Genomic DNA, 15,848 nt, shown 5'->3' on the forward strand with positions numbered 1-15,848 from the left:
GACCCACTGGACCACCAGGGAAGTCTCTGAATCTGTCCTGTTTTGAATGTACTGACTTTTTAAATCTAAATTTGTGTTTCAGTGTTTCTGCCTGTTTGTTTCATCTTGCTCATCGTGAGCCATTATACTAGCATGAGTTTAGAGCCTTTAGGGTTAGTAGAGATGGCAATGGCACCCACTCCAGTACTCTTGCCTGGAAAATCCCATGGAGGAGCCTGGTGGGCTGCAGTCCATGGGGTCGCTAAGAGTTGGACACGACTGAGCGACTTCACTTTCACTTTTTACTTTCATGCATTGGAGAAGGAAATGGCAACCCACTCCAGTGTTCTTGCCTGGAGAATCCCAGGGACAGGGGAGCCTGGTGAGCTGCTTTCTATGGGGTCGCACAGAGTCGGACACTACTGAAGCGACTTAGCAGCAGCAGCAGCAGCAGCAGAGACCTTAGAGCATCATTCTTATCACCTGGCAAGAGAATAATGGATCTGTCTCAAGACTTTAATGGGCCCTGACTACATGGTCTGCTACTCACTTTCCCTGTTTCCTCTTAGGCACCGTATCATTCAGTTCAGTTCAGTTCAGTCACTCAGTCGTGTCTGACTCTTTGCGACCCCATGGACTACAGCACACTAGGCCTCTGTGTCCATCACCAATTCCTGGAGTTTACCCAAACTCATGTCCATTGGGTCAGTGATGCCATCTAACCATCTCATCGTCTGTAGTCCCCTTCTCCTCCTGCCTTCAATTTTTCTCAGCATCAGGGTCTTTTCAAATGAGTCAGCTCTTCTCATCAGGTGGCCAAAGTATTGAAGTTTCAGCTTCAACATCAGTCCTTCCAATGAACACCCAGGACTGATCTCCTTTAGGATGGACTGGTTGGATCTCCTTGCAGTCCAAGGGACTCTCAAGAGTCTTCTCCAATACCACAATTCAAAAGCATCAATTCTTTGGCACTCAGCTTTCTTTATAGTCCAATTCTCACATCCATACATGACTACTGGAAATGATCTTTCTCCATCAGAGGGCAGACAGACTGAAAACTGTATCATTAGGGAAGAGCTAAAGATGACAGAGGAGGGATTTCCCTGGTGGTCCAGAGCTTAAGATGCTGTGCTTCCAGTGCAGGGGGCATGGTTTCAATCTCTGGTCTGGAAACAGATCCCATGTGACTCATGATGAGACCAATAAAAATTAAAAAAAAAAAAAATTAAAAATGACAGGGGCCCTCTCCATGGCATGATTGGATTCCATTGAGTAGCCATGTCCTCTGAACTAAGATACTCATTACTGGAGACCATCTGATGATTAGGAGAGTCTTAGACTGAGGAAGATAGTTGAGGACAGGCTTGATGCCAGTCCTTCTGCTAAACTACTTTAGTTACTTCAGCATGTATAATCCTGAAGATGGCCCTTTCCAATGAGTGCTTGTGTTATTAACTTCGTTTTACAGATGAGGATAATAAAGCTTAGAGAATTTAAGTAATTTGTCAAGGTTATCTGGTTAGTAAGTGGAAAGCAAGAATTGGGACTTTCCAGGTGGCTCAGCGGTAAAGAATCTGCTTGCCAATTCAGGGGGTGTGGGTTTGATCCCTGGGCCAGGAAGATTCCCCTGGAGAAAGAAATGGCAACCCACTTAAGGATTCTTGCCTGGAAAATCCCATGGACAGAGGAGGCTGGGCCATGGGGTCGCAAAAGAGTCGGACACGACTTAGCGACTAAGCAACAACAAAGCCAGAATGCCCGCTAGACTGTCTGATTGGAAAGCCCCGGTGCTTCATGGCTGCACTGTTTTGCCAGTGGCTCCCAGGATACTCTCAGTCTTCAGGAGACCCAGAAGACAGATCCTAACCCTGACGGGAGGGAAAGGACAGCCAGAAGAGGAGCCTGTCTAGACAAAATGATACTTGTCTTTAATGTCAGAGATGAGGAAGGCTCAGCAGGCAAGAGTCTTCTAGACAGAAGGCACAAAGGCTGGTGTGGGCCTGGTCAGTTTTGCGAAGCTGTGTTTCATGTATCTGGCATTCAGGATAGTGGAATTGTTGGAAAATAAAGGTAGAGAAGTGGGCAGAAGCCAGATCCAGAAACCCATGTATGCCTGAAATAAGTTTGAATTTTATTCCATGGACTGTGAATGCCTTTCTTGGATAAGCAGGGGATTGTCATCATTAGACTTGTGTTTGTAGTCTGACTACATCATGGAGGATAGGCGAGATGGGACAGGTTGAGAGGGAAAAAGCCCAGGTAGGAGGCTCTTGCAGTATCCACTTGATAAGAGATAAGACGGTAGAAAAAGGCGAAGGCTCTCAGCTTGGGGTACTTAGCTTTGCAAAGAGAGAAAAGCCTTTCTCTGAAAGGCCACTGCTGTTATGATGGCCATCCAGTACGTGTCGTGTGGGAAACTAAAATAGGTTGTAAGTGGCTCAGCTGAACCTCTCACCATTCCTAAAAAATCTCTCTGATCCTGGGAGCTCAGCTCAGTGCTCTGTGATAAACCAGAGGGGTGGTGGGTGGGAGGGAGTCTCAAGAGGGAGGGAATATGTGTATACTTAGAGCCGATTCACGTTGTTGTACAGCAGAAACCAATGCAAAATTGTGAAGCGATTAAGCTTAAATTAAAAAAATAAAATAAAATAGAAAACTTAAAATTACCTTTGATCCTAAAAATTACCTCTGAGAGCAGCGTTCTGCTGACACAGGGGTTGTGTTACCTTCTGTTAACAAGATTTGATGTGTCATGCAGCTCCTGTTTCCACCTGCTTATCCTCCCTGCCTCGCTCCTGGAAGACAATTTCACACCTTCGTCTTTCCCTTGAAACCTCTGTTACCTTCCTCCCCTATCTGGTCTCTCAGCTGATTAACTCTGTCTTCCACTTCACTCAGAAAATGGAAGCCATCAGTCCATCTTCGAATCCCAATACCGCATCTCCCTCCTTCTTGCAGAGACTCAGCCTTCCATCTGGTTCATAGAGATTCCTACTCAGTCATCTTACTAGGCCAACCCCTCCACTTGTGCACTGGATTTCACCCTCTGGTCTGCTCAAGAGAGCTGTTGTCAACAATTTTCTTTCTCTTTACATTAGATCATCAATTTTTCCCTGTCTGCGGGCTCATTTCATGCTGAAATTTCTCTTTTAAAAAATTCTGTCTTGACCCCACACTTTGGCCCCCAGTTACCACCCTGTTTCCCTGACCCTCATGATAGCAGAACTCCTCACGAGAGTGTCTTCACTTTCTGTCTCAGGCTTTTGCATCCCACTCCTCCGTGAAACCTTCACAGTACTAAATCCAGCGGCCGCCTCTCGTGCTTCATGTCACTGGAACTCTCAGCAGCTTCTAGGAGAGTTGATGAGGCCCTCTTCTGTGAAGCCCTGTCTTTACTTCCAGGACGCCTCACTGCAAATTTTCTCCCACCTCAGTGTCTGCTCCTCCTCCGTCTGCCTTGCTGCCTCCAGGCTCAGTGCTTGGACCTCTTCTCTACCTGTATCCCCCAATGCTGTCTGGTCTTCTGGCTTTAAATGCCATCCCCATGCTGAAAACTCTCCAGTTTGTCTCCAGTTCAGTCTTGCCCATGAGCATCAGATTTATTAATTCAACATCTCTACTTGGCCTTCTAAGGGGAATCACACATAATAACAGCTTTCAACTGCAGTCTTTCCTTTCTCAGTTAATAGTAACTCCTTCCTTCGAGTTACTCAAGCCAAAGTCCCATTCTTGCCTCTTCTCTTACACCTCCCATCTAGTCCCTCAGAAAATCCTATTGGCCCTACCTTCAGAATACAAATAGAAAGTCATCATTTGTCACCACCCCCACAGCTACCATCCTGTCCAACTTGTCTGTCACTTAAGAGTTTCCTAACCGGTCTCCCTATTGCCTCCCCTGCCTCTCCACACAGTCCTTTCTTTTTTAAGGGCTTCCCTGTTAGCTCAGCTGGTAAAAAATCCACCTGCAATGCAGGAGACCCCAGTTTGATTCCTGGGTCGGGAAGATCCGGGGGAGAAGGGATAGGCTACCCACTTCCTATTGCCACCCCTGTGTCCCCACACAGTCCTTTCTTTCTTTTTTAAACTTATTTATTTATTTGGCTGCATCGGGTCTTAGCTGTGGTATGTGGGGTCTTCACTGCAGTGCATGGGCCTCCAAGCTATGGTGCTCTGGCTTAGTTGCCCCATGGTATGTGGGATCCTGGTTCCTAACCAGGAATCGAACCCATGTCCTCTGCATTGGAATGTGGGAATTTTTTTTCCCCCTCTAATAATATTTTGTATTTTGTGCTTTGAGATTTTGCACCTGAAAAAAATCATGTATTTTATTCTGGGCTGACCTTGGTCTTCATTGCTGTGTGCAGGCTTTCTCTAGTTCAGTGAGCAGGGGCTCCTCTGGTTGCAGTTCTCGGGCTTCTCATGGCGGTGGCTTCTCTCACTGCAGAGCATGGGCCCTAGGTGCATGCAGTTCTTGGGCTTCTCGTGGTGGTGGCTTCTCTCGCTGCAGAGCATGGGCCCTAGGTGCATGCAGTACTCGGGCTTCTCGTGGTGGTGGCTTCTCTCGCTGCAGAGCATGGTCTCTAGGTGCATGGGCTTTGGGAGTTGTGGCCTGCAAGCCCAGTGGTTGCGGGCTCTAGAGCACGGCCTCAGTAGCTGTGGTGCACGCACGGGCTTAGTGGTTCTGAGGCATGTAGAATCTTCCTGGACCAGGGATCGAACCCATGCCCCTGCCTTGCCAGGTGGATTCTTGTTCACTGTACCACCAGGGAAGTCCTACACATTTTAAAAAATGTTTACAATTTATTTTTGACTCTGCTGGGTCTTTGCTATGCAGGCTACTGTCTAGTTGCACTGTATGGGCTTCTCTTTGCGGTGGCTTCTCTTGTTGCAGAGCCCGGAGTCTAGGGCTCTCAGGTTTCAGCGGTTGCGGTACTCTGGGCTCTTGGAGCACAGGCTCAGTAGTTGTGGTGCCCAGGCTTAGTTGCTCCACGGCATGTGGGGTTTTCCTAGATCAGGGATCAAACCCATGCCTCCTACCTTGGCAGGCGGATTCTTTACCGCTGAGCCACCAAGGAAGCCTGGAAGGAAGATTCTTAAGCACTAGACCACCAGGGAAGTCTCCACACTCCTTTCTTTATCAAGCCTTCAGAGTGATCCTTTTAGAAAGAAAGCGAAAGTCGCTTGGTCGTGTCCAACACTTTGCAATCCCTGGACTATACAGGCCATGGAATTCTCCAGGCCAGAACACTGGAGTGGGTAGCCATTTCCTTCTCCAGGAGATCTTCCCCACCCAGGGAACCAACCCAGGTCTCCCGTGTTATAGGCGGATTCTTTACCAGCTGAGCCACCAGGAAAGCCCCCTTTTAGAAAGGAAGCCATATCTTGTCACTCCACTGCTCAGGATCCTACAGTGGCTCCTATTTCTCTGAGAGGCAAAGTCAATGCCCAGTGTCCCTCCTGCGGCTCTTCCCCGGGCCTGCTTCCCTCTCGCTCCACAAGCCTCCACGTCCCAGGCACAGTCCCGCTTCAGGCCTTTACCCTGCTGTTCCTGCTTCTTCGAATGTTCTTCCTGTGTAATCTCGTGGCTCACTCTCACCTCCTTCACTTTTTCGCTCATATCTCACCTTCCTAGGGAGGCTTACGTTGACAACCCTCTTTAAAAACATTGTACCATCCCTTCCTCCCCTCAGCCCTGGTCCCCGGCCACCAGCACTGCCTCTGTCTGGCTCGCTTTTTTGCCACAGCACTGCTCACCTTTTCATATCCTATGTAGGTTCTTTTGTTTATTGTTGTCTCTGCCTCCTAGAATGTGAACTCTGTGAGGATGAGGGTTTCTATTTGTCTGTGGCTGTATTTCTGGCATCAGGAACAAACTGTGGCACACAGCAGTGTGCTCTGCATTTTGTTAAGTGATGATATGGCGCACTGTTCATCGAGGACCTATTCCCTGCCAGGGCCTTGGCAGGGCCTTGGGGATCTGAAGATGAAGGAGAGTGGTTGCTGCCCATGTCCCAGGTTTTTGTTTGTTTTGAACAGAAACACCATTTGCCTGCTCAGCTGTGTCCTGCTCCCTCAGCCTGGGCCTTGGGCCCTGCCTGACTGTTCTCACCGTGTCATTAGCTCCGTCTGCCTATGGTCCCAGGGCCCTCTCTGGAGTCATACCTACTTTATGCTGCTTCACGATGTTCCTGTCCTGTTCTTTCTGCCCTTCGCTGAGGTGGCCATGGCTTCATATTCACTGGCTGGCTTGTGGAGGGTCTCTTGCTCAACAATATCCATGAGGCTGCAAGTGGTTTTTCCCCTTTCTCACCTGTTCTCACCCGGGTTTGAATTCTGTCTCTGCCACTTAACCAGTTTTATTGACATAGGATGAATCTGGTGGCTTTGCTGAGCCTGTTTCCTCAGCTGTAAAATTGGGTCAAGACACAGGGCTCCCCAGGTGGCGCTAGTGGTAAAGGACCTGCCTACAATGCAGGAGACTTAAGAGATGCAAGTTCCTTTCCTGGGTTGGGAAGATGCCCTGGAGGAGGGCATGGCAGCCCACTCTAGTATTCTTGCCTGGAGAATCCCATGGGCAGAGGAGCCTGTAGGCTACAGTCCATGGGGTCGCAAAGAGTTGGACATGACTGAAGCAACTTAGCATGTATGCAGTACTTGACACATAGTGATATTATGAAAATTAAATGAAACAATGCATGTTTAGCAAAGTTCCTGGAATGAATTGCCCTTCAGTCAATGCTCCCTTCTGTTATTATTGTCGTTACTGAGTTGTTATGGGTTAAGCAAGTTGTTTAAGAAGCACGTGTAAAAAAGCGCTGAAAGAACAGTAGTTATCATTATGGCTTCCACCATCGCAACCACTATAACCAGTCACTGTAGTATCCCAGATGCTCCTGTCTCTGGGATGACCCACTAAATCCATGGTAGCTACTCTTTGATCTACCTTTACAAGTTTACCTAACCTTTCTGTGTTTTTTTTTCCCCATTCAGACCTGAAAGAGGACTATGACCAGTGGAACAACTTCATTGAAGGCATTGGCCCATCACTAACCCCAGGGGCCCCACACCATCTGTCCAGCCTGTAGGCACAACTGGTCATCTGTGGAAGGTCCCTGAGCTGAGTTCCCGTGTGGGGCCTGCCCAGGGATACCCTTGGCCTCCTATCAGGAAGTGATTGCCATGACCCTTCTGTGTTGATTGAGAGGGTATAATCACACTGCTGATTGGTAACGGGGTACTTGAATCTCAGACTTGTCGATTTTAAACTCATGTTGGGATTTGGGTCACTTACTGATGGGCAAACGGGCATTCTGAGGACTGAGCCTTAATGGTATGGGGAACAAGCAGTGGGATGGGGCTGGGGAAGACCTAAGCCCTAAGCTGGGCACTATGAGCCCTATTAACCCAGCCAGCCAACACCCTCACCTTGGGCCAGTATGGCTTCTGCAGTGGAAGAAATGAAGCCAAAGGACGGAGGGAAAATTCCCCACCATCCGGGCCTCTAGCCCAACTTAGCACTCTCTTCCTCCTTCTCTGCCTTTCCCTCCTCCCCAGGGCTGCTTGGTGAGTTCTGAGCACTTTGGGTGGCTTTCTAGGATCTGGACCACCATCAGATTTTTCTGTTTATTTTCAAGCCTTCTCATCGCATGAAGCATAGTCCTGGGGCATTTAGTCAGGAGAAGGTATACTTGTTAGCCTATAGAAGGGGCAGATAGCATTGTCATGAGAGCACGGGGAGAGAGGCTGAGGGACAAGGGGTACCCCATAAGCTCTGGATGTCTTAGAGTTTTGCTGAAAATCTCGCTTGACAGGAAACAACACAAGTAGGTTGATGGAGAAAGTAGAATAACAGTGCTAAGTAGCCATTTGAGCAGGCCCTCACCGTGAAAGGGAGAGAGTTTGGTCAGTTCTAACGCAGGAAGCCATCTCTAGAGAGAAGTCTAGAAACATTTCGGTTTCGTCTCTTACCTCAGGTACTGTGAGCCTCCAACTTGCTCAGAATCAGGGTGCTCTAGTGGTCTGTCTTCTGGCTCTGAAGTCCTAGCCTCAGAGTGAAGTCAAGCTGTAGACTGAATTTCCGTTTTGTCCCATTTGTAATGTGAATGATATTAATACCCATGTTTGCCTAATGATCTGTTGGAGTATTTTCTATATTTAATCTTCATTACAGCAAGATGGGAAGCCATCTGGAAGTAACTTTTCCTTCTGTCTTTCTTTGATTGCTTACCGCGTATGCCAGTGTGGAAAACGATCTTTAAAAGGAAAGGAAGTCTTCCTAGGGATCTAATTCAAAGCTCTCTGGGAGTATCAACCTCAGACACCCCTCTCTGCTACTCTAGACCTCTCACTTCAGTCCAAGTGGGAGACCCCAGAGGAGGCAAGAGAAAGAGGGAAGTGCGACTCTCTACGACAGGTCCAAGGTCAGCGTCACCAGAGCGAGCTGGGACAGTGTCCCCCGTCTGTCAGTAGCTGTTCTTTCACAGAGGTGAAGCACCACGTCCACGGAGGCTGTGGACCTACCTGGGAAGCCTCTGGATTCCAGTGAGATGTAGCGTAAGGAGGACGTCATGAAAGCCCCAGGCTCTAGATTTCTATAACCTGGTTTCCTATCGCCAGGCTCCACCACTGCTCTCTGCATACATTTGAGCAAATTACAGTGTCTTTTTAGTCTCAGTTCCTGCATTTCTAAAATGAGGATCTGCATTATGCATACTTAGGATTAAGTGATAGGGTGTGTAACCCATGTGTTATTTAAAGTATGTTTCCTACTTTCCAAACTTGGGAGATTTTTGTCGTTACCCTATAGCTGTTTTCTACCTGAACTGCTTTTGGCCAGAGAAAATGACCCACATGGTTTTTTTATCCTGAGACTTGCGTGTTGACCCAGTGTGAGGTCCATTTTGTAAATGTTCCATGTCTGCTTAGTAACACTGTACATTCTGAGGTTTTTGGCTTGCTGTTTTACTCAGGCATACATTGTGGATTTCCTTCTGTGAGAGCGAATACAAGTGTCTCCCAAGCCCTAGACAGGGGCCAGAGCCCATCCGCACTCACAGAACCAGCAGAAGTCATCCCTGTGCCAGGGGATGGCGGCGCAGATGCTGAGAAGTCCGTGTGAGACCCAGCGTCCACCTTAGACCCATAATAACGATGGGTATATCTTATGAAGACCTGAAACTTCCTAAAGAAGGAAGTTGTTTAGAACCTGGCCCCATCTCCTCCATTCAGTTTGTGTTCTGACAATGACTCATTGATCCAGTGTCACTGGACTAGAGGAATCTTCCCCACTGAAAATGATCCTTTAAGTCACAAAATGTCGTATTGACTATTTGGAACAGTAATTTGCCAAAAAGATAACGCACATACTTCTTACTGTGATCTGACCTCTTAGGATGTTTCCATCAGGATAGACTATATGGTATCGTAGGAACAAACAGACCCCAAAGGGATAAAAGTTTACTTCTTGCCCACGCTACTCGTCCTGTGTATTGGCTCAAGGCTCTCCTTGGTGTCCTTTTTATCATTTTTATCCTCACCTGGGGACCCAGGCCGGCCGAGCTGCCTGTCTCTGGAGGTGTCCCCATTGGCTGTGGTGGAGCGGAAGAGAGTGGAGAAGCACTACGTCCTTAAAGCTGCCCACGAGTGACCATCAGCATTTCCATTCACAGTTCATCGGTCAAAGCTAGTCATCCGGCTGTGGCTAACATTCCACTCAGTCCCCAGAGAACAAACTACCTGTGTCCAGACCTATTATCAGCGCAATGGCGCCCTCTGGTCTGTGAGGGTGTGGAGAGCTGTTTGCACCTTTCCAGCTGCCAACCTCTTAGTTCTTTTCATTGCTTGTCAACCATCTAAAGTAAGTGTGAGTCGGTGCATAAAGAAGGCTGCATGCTGAAGAATTGATGCTTTTGAATTGTGGTGGTGGGGAAGACTTGAGAGTCCCTTGGACTGCAGGAAGATCAAACCAGTCAGTCCAAGGAAATCAACCCTGACTATTCATTGGAATGACTGTTGCTGAAGCTCTAATACTTTGGCCGCCTGATGTGAAGAGCCGACTCATTGGAAAAGATCCTGATGTTGGGAAAGATTGAAGGCAGGAGGAGAAGGGGTGACAGAGGATGAGGTGGTTGAGTGGCATGATTCCATGGACATGAGTTTGAGCAAGCTCCCTGAGAGAGTGGAGGACAGAGGAGCCTGCCGTGCTACCGTCCCTGGGGTCCCAAAGTCAGACATGATTTAGCGACTGGACAGCAATAACAACAAAGTAAAACCAAGTAGTCACTGAGAGAGTGCTTTAGGGACACCCCTGCAACTAGAATGCACGGCCGTTAGTGCTTCGACTTTGTAATCATTCCTTTAACTGCTCGGAGTGGGTACCACAGGTCTTTGGTCTTTTGTCCTGGTTTTTTGTTAGCTTCCAGCAAATTGAAGGGCACCAGTTAAATGGCCTTTTAGATAAGGTAAAGAAATCCTGCAAAGTAACTGGTATGTGCTCGTAAATCCCATTCTAGTGAATCCTTTCCAAAAGCAAAGATGTCCTGGGTTTCTTCTGCATATTCTTCTTCCCCATCCCGTCGTTGGACCGCACCTGTGGAGGCATCCTAGTGGTAAGGTATATCGTGACATTGCTGTGTACAGAGTGGTGCATCGGGAAGGACAGTAAGTAAATACTGGATGGAACGAGATGCCCCATCCCTCCCAATTCCTGGACGTGTCAGACTAAGATTGGCCAGGTTCTTGTTACGCTCTCAACGGTCCCCAAGCCCTTTTCCAGTGTGTGTCCTGCTTGCCCTCCTTCAAGAAGACCACTGGGCTCTTGTAATGTCAATTGATGGACTCCAACTCTATGTCTTGGCCTTGTGGGAACGTTTGTCCCCTTTTCCTTCTGGGTCACCACTTATCCCTGGGCCTGCAAAGTGATGGAGGGACAGGAGAGGCCCTACTCTGTACTTGGGACCTAGCCTCGTAGGAAGCTCGCTTTCTGTCCCATCACAGCAGGATGCAAAAGCCAAGTGTTGCTGGCCGTAGCTGCATGGAAACTGATGGCACCGATGCTGACGATCACCATCATGATAGCCAGCACTCACTGGGCCCTTACTGTGTGTCCCAGACTGTGACCAGGGCTTTCCATGCAGCATCTCATCTGCTGTTCACAGTAAGCCCAAGAGGTCAGATGGTGTTAGCGTCAGTTTATGTATGAGGAAACAGGGTCTTAGAGAAATTATTTGATCCAGCTCTCACAGAAAGAATTTGACAAAACTGGAATTCAGGCATCAGAATCCAAACTTTTAATCACCAGGCCCTATGGCCTAATAGGTAACCTTGGTTTTGGCTCATAAATAACCGTTCTCTTGAAAAGGACTTCCCAGGTAGGGCAGTGGTAAAGAATCTTCCTGCCAATGCAGGAGACACAGATTTGATTCCCTGGGTCAGGAAGATCCTCTGGAGTAGGAAATGGCAATCCATTCCAATATTCATGCCCGGAAAATTCCATGGACAGAGGAGCTTGGCAGGCTACAGTCTGTGGGGTCGAATAGAGTCAGACATAACTAAGCACAGACACACACACCCACCTTCTCCTTAAACTCTCAGGTTATAAGGAATGTAATTTAATGAGATTGAATCAAGAAGGTGAAACTCCCCAGCAATTTCTATGTGACTTGCATTGAGATTTAATGACATCCTTAGTGTTACTGAGAAGCAGATTTGGGAGAGAACTGAGCTTTGCCCAGAACTGTGGGCCAGGTGCTCTGTTGATCTGACAGATGAGGAAAGCAGTGCAGGGTCGAAGAACATGGTTTGAAATCAGATGGCACCAACACTATTAGTCCTGGGACTTTATGCTAATCTGTTAACTTTTACGAGCTTCAACTTCCTCATTTGTAAAATGAGAATTCCAATAGTATTTATATCTTAGGGTTGTCATAATAGTTAAATAATGTATGTTAAGTGCTTAGCACAATGTCTGTACTAAGGGCTTAATAACATTAGCCATGAGGACTTCCCTGATGGTCCAGTGGCTAAGACTCCACGCTCCCAATGCAGGGGCCCCAGGTTTGATCCCTGGTCAGGGAACTAGATCCCACATGCCACACTAAGAGTGCATGGCACAACTAAGACCCTGCACAGCCAAAGAAATGATTTTTTTAAGTTAGCTATCATAACTATTATTTATTTGGTCCTTCTTACATACCTGTAAGTTTAGGGAGAATCTGTCCTTGTGCTGAATGGCCCAAGATGGTCTTGGTCTAATTCTCATTCCAGCTCCTTCAGTTTCAGTGAGCTCCCTGCTAACGGCCCCACAGTCATGGGAGGGTGGAGCTAGAAGAAGAGAGTTTTTCCATTCTCTCCGCTCTGATCTCCCTGCTCCTCACCTCAAAAATAAAAATTCATACCACAGTTCTAGTTTTGCAGTTTTCTTCACCACTAGGGAGAGTTTACACTCTTAGGTTCTGGTTTGAGTTTTAGTTTCATACCTAATCATCCAAGCACAGACACCTAAGCAGCAGATGAAAACCGAAGGTCTGGGAGACTCAGAAAGAAGTCTGTGTAAAGGGTGGGAAAGGGAAAAGGACCTGGGGATAGGGAGCTGGTTGTAGAGGCTAGTTGGTGAATTTTTGTCTGCTGGCTTTGAGACTGAGGTCAGGGAGTTAAAGTGTCCTGTGACCTCCTCAGGAGGAACTCCCAGGCCTGAGGATGTCCTGCGAATGACCTGTCCACAGCTCTCACCCTTACAGCCAGGTCTGGTTCCTGCCAGGGCCTCTTGTTCCTCCCTTTGCCATGATCCTCACACCCAGCACATCTTCCCCACTTCACTTGAGTCTAGTCCTTCCATCAACTCACCCTGGAATCACTTTTACAGTCTCCCGGACTCAAACCTCTCTCTCCCTTTGCATTCTGCGGCCAGATCTGCCTGAAACCCCACTTGTGTAACAACACCAGCCTGCAAGGGTGGTCTGACAGAAAGATGACGAAACTGATTGCTCAGCACCCCAGGTTCTTGTCCCCCTCTCTCCCTCACTCTGACCGCTGTGCATGCTTTCCTTTCATGACTTCAGTTTCCCTGTCAGTTGGAATATGGGCTGGTGGTCGAGTCTCCATCACTTGAGTTGCCAAGAATCTTTGGGACTCCTTTTTCTCTGTAGAATTGCGTCTCCTCCCCTCACTATTCTTGCCCCACCTCTTCGGTTCTCTGCCTCTTGCTGTGCCTTCTTTTTCCTCAGTTCCCTTAATACGCCTACCCATCCCCCAAACAAACACGTGTGCCCTTTCTCACAATGTCTTCTTGCTTGCAGGGCCTTCCTAGTCTCCCATCTGTATATCCAAACGCCCGCTCTTCCTTGAGGCTCATTTCGAGTCCACTTTGCCTGCAAGAGCCTTCTTGATTAGATTCGGTTAACATCTGATCTCTTGGCCTCCTGCTCCCCAGAAGACACAGATTCTGGGCCACAGTTAGTATTACACTTTACTACATTATTCCCGGAGCAGGACCCATCTGTTGGATGGAAAAGCATCTGCCTGTTGATTGACACGGGGAGCAGGAATCACTGTCTCCCCTCAGAATCCCCCCATCAGCAGGCTTCTTGTTCCCCATCCAGACGGGAACAGCTGGTGCGCGCCCACCCTCAGATGTCTCCAGCTGCCCCTGCTTCCTTTTTTGAGGAGGAGAGGGGTTTCCCAGGTCCCAGCTGTGGGGCCCAGGGCAGAGTCAGTGACAGAGTAGCCAAAGACAGGTGGAGTGAACTGAGATACACGGACATGTAGCATTTGAGAGTTAGAAAAGAGGGCAAAACTGAGCACTCATCTCACTGATGTGGAAAATGAGGGAAAGTAGTTTGACAGCTTATTTTTCCATCTTGCTTTCATCTAAAAAAAGAAGCTGCTCAGAAATGCAGCCCTCCTCAGCGTGCGGAGCCAGATGGTCCCTAGATGCTCAGCCTGCCAAGTGTGCATGTATAATTATTCATTTTCATGGAATCACACCCAAGTCTGAATTCAGACACTGACACGTTTTTTTGCCATATGATCTAGAGCCAGGGAACCCTTCAGAGCCTTTCTTTTTCTGTAAAATGGGGTCACTAGTGTCTGCCTTGCCCACCTCAGGATTTGGGGGGTGAGAGGGTTTTGGCGTAAGAGCACTCTGTAACTTATAAAGCACTAGACAAGTGTATGTTGCCATTAATAATAAAAGGGCCATATTTCGTTTTTGCCAAAGTGTGCTACTTTTTAAGGAGCACTTGTTTTGTGCCGGATATTGTGCTAAGTGTTTTCCATACATTGTATCATTTAATCCTAACAGGATTCCTATAATGAAGTGCATGTCATCCCATGCAACAGATCAGGAAAATGAAGTTCAGAAAAATTTGCTAACCCAGCCACAAACCCAACCCACCCAGCCTGTAAGTTAAGTGCAAGAGCCAGGAACCTAAAGCCTTGGCTTCCAAAGTCTGTGCTCTTAATATCTGTTCATTCCTATCTAACAAAAAGAAAGCAGTTCTTTACCCTATGGAAGCTAAAATACCCCATAATTTGATCTCCAGTAAATGTCTTTAAGCAGTTGGGTCATACAAAGAGTCATTTCTGTTGAAGACCTAGCTGAGTCCTAACAATACATCTTGAATTGCTTTTCTAGCAGTAGCAGTAGCTGGGTTCTATGCATCCATCCATCCATCCATCCACCTCATATAAAGTTCACAGCTCAGGGAACAAATTTATTAGTACTGTGCTCTGTAAACAATGGAGCCAACCAGCTGGCAGAAAAAAAAATTTTTTTAAGTCTCTCACCCTCACTTTGTAGCTTCATTTTTCAGCTGTAGGTGCACATCAGAATCACTTGGAACTATATAAAAATACAGATGCCCTGGTCCAGAGACCCAGAGAAGCTGATTCAGAAGGTCTAAGGTGGGAACTGGGGTGTGTGTGTGTGTGTATGTTAGAGAAAGTAACTTCAGGGTTATTTCTGATACACAAGAGTTTTGAAAACCCTGGCTATGGTTTAACACTGTTAGCCTATTTTCTTTTGTGGATCAGAAGTAATAGTTAACTGAAAATAAGCATTGTTAAATTTTAGAATTGGAAGAGCCCTTATATCTCTTGGTCCAGGAGGAAACAGAAACTCAGAGTTCAGCAGGTAGTTGACAGACTAGAATTAAAATTCATATTTTCTGACTTCCAGTCTAGTGCTTTAGATACACCCATGGGTGCCAGAGTTTTGTTGAATTTTTCAGAAAATCATCAGGACCCATCTGCCATGACCTCCATGATTTCCGGTCAGCGTACCTTGGAGTTTCTGTAGGGAAGAATCCTGGGCTAAACTCGGGTAGCCGTTCTCACGTGTGTTCATTCATTCTGTACGTGCTTACTGAAGCCTGCACTGTGACTGCCCCTTTCCTCCTGGAGTGGAATGCAGTGGGCAGAAAGGCAAGTCACTGGTAGGCCCTGTGTGCTGAGTGCCTGATGGGGCTGGGGACGGAGAGGGTGTCGGACTCAGCAGCAGCACACGGGGTTCAATTCAACTTCCGCAGAGAAGCTAAAAAGACTTCACAGAGGGTCATATACCTGAGCTTGGTGTTTGAATAAGTTGTCTATTGCTGTATAATAAATTATCCCCAAATTTAGCAGCTTAAAACAACAAACATTATCTCACAATTTAGGACTCAGGGATTCCGGAATGGCTTAGCTGGGTGGTTCGAGCTTAAGATCTTTCATGAGGTTGTAGTCAAGATGTCAGCTGGGATTTCCGTCATCTGAAGGCTTGACTGGGATCGAAGAATCCAAGCTGGCTCACTCACATGGCTGCTGGCGGGAGGCTTCAGTTCCCTACCACGTGGAGCTCTCCATAGGGCTGCTGAAGACACGGTAGCTGGCTT

General features: G+C 47.5%; 1 protein-coding gene across 3 annotated transcripts in view; it reads left to right on the forward strand.

The window, feature by feature from the left end:
• The window catches only part of PAFAH2 (platelet activating factor acetylhydrolase 2), a 41,476-nt gene extending 27,283 nt beyond the window's left edge, over positions 1-14,193 (forward strand). For all 3 annotated transcript variants that reach the window (XM_061392828.1, XM_061392810.1, XM_061392818.1), the window contains one exon: positions 6,970-14,193. In XM_061392828.1, coding sequence (XP_061248812.1) covers positions 6,970-6,988 — 19 coding nt within the window. In that variant the 3' untranslated portion in view covers positions 6,989-14,193. The remainder of the gene's footprint in view (positions 1-6,969) is intronic.
• The last annotated feature ends 1,655 nt before the right edge of the window (positions 14,194-15,848 follow it).

This window comes from Bos javanicus, chromosome 2, assembly GCF_032452875.1.
Source record: "Bos javanicus breed banteng chromosome 2, ARS-OSU_banteng_1.0, whole genome shotgun sequence".
Classification (NCBI taxonomy): Eukaryota; Metazoa; Chordata; class Mammalia; order Artiodactyla; family Bovidae; genus Bos; species Bos javanicus.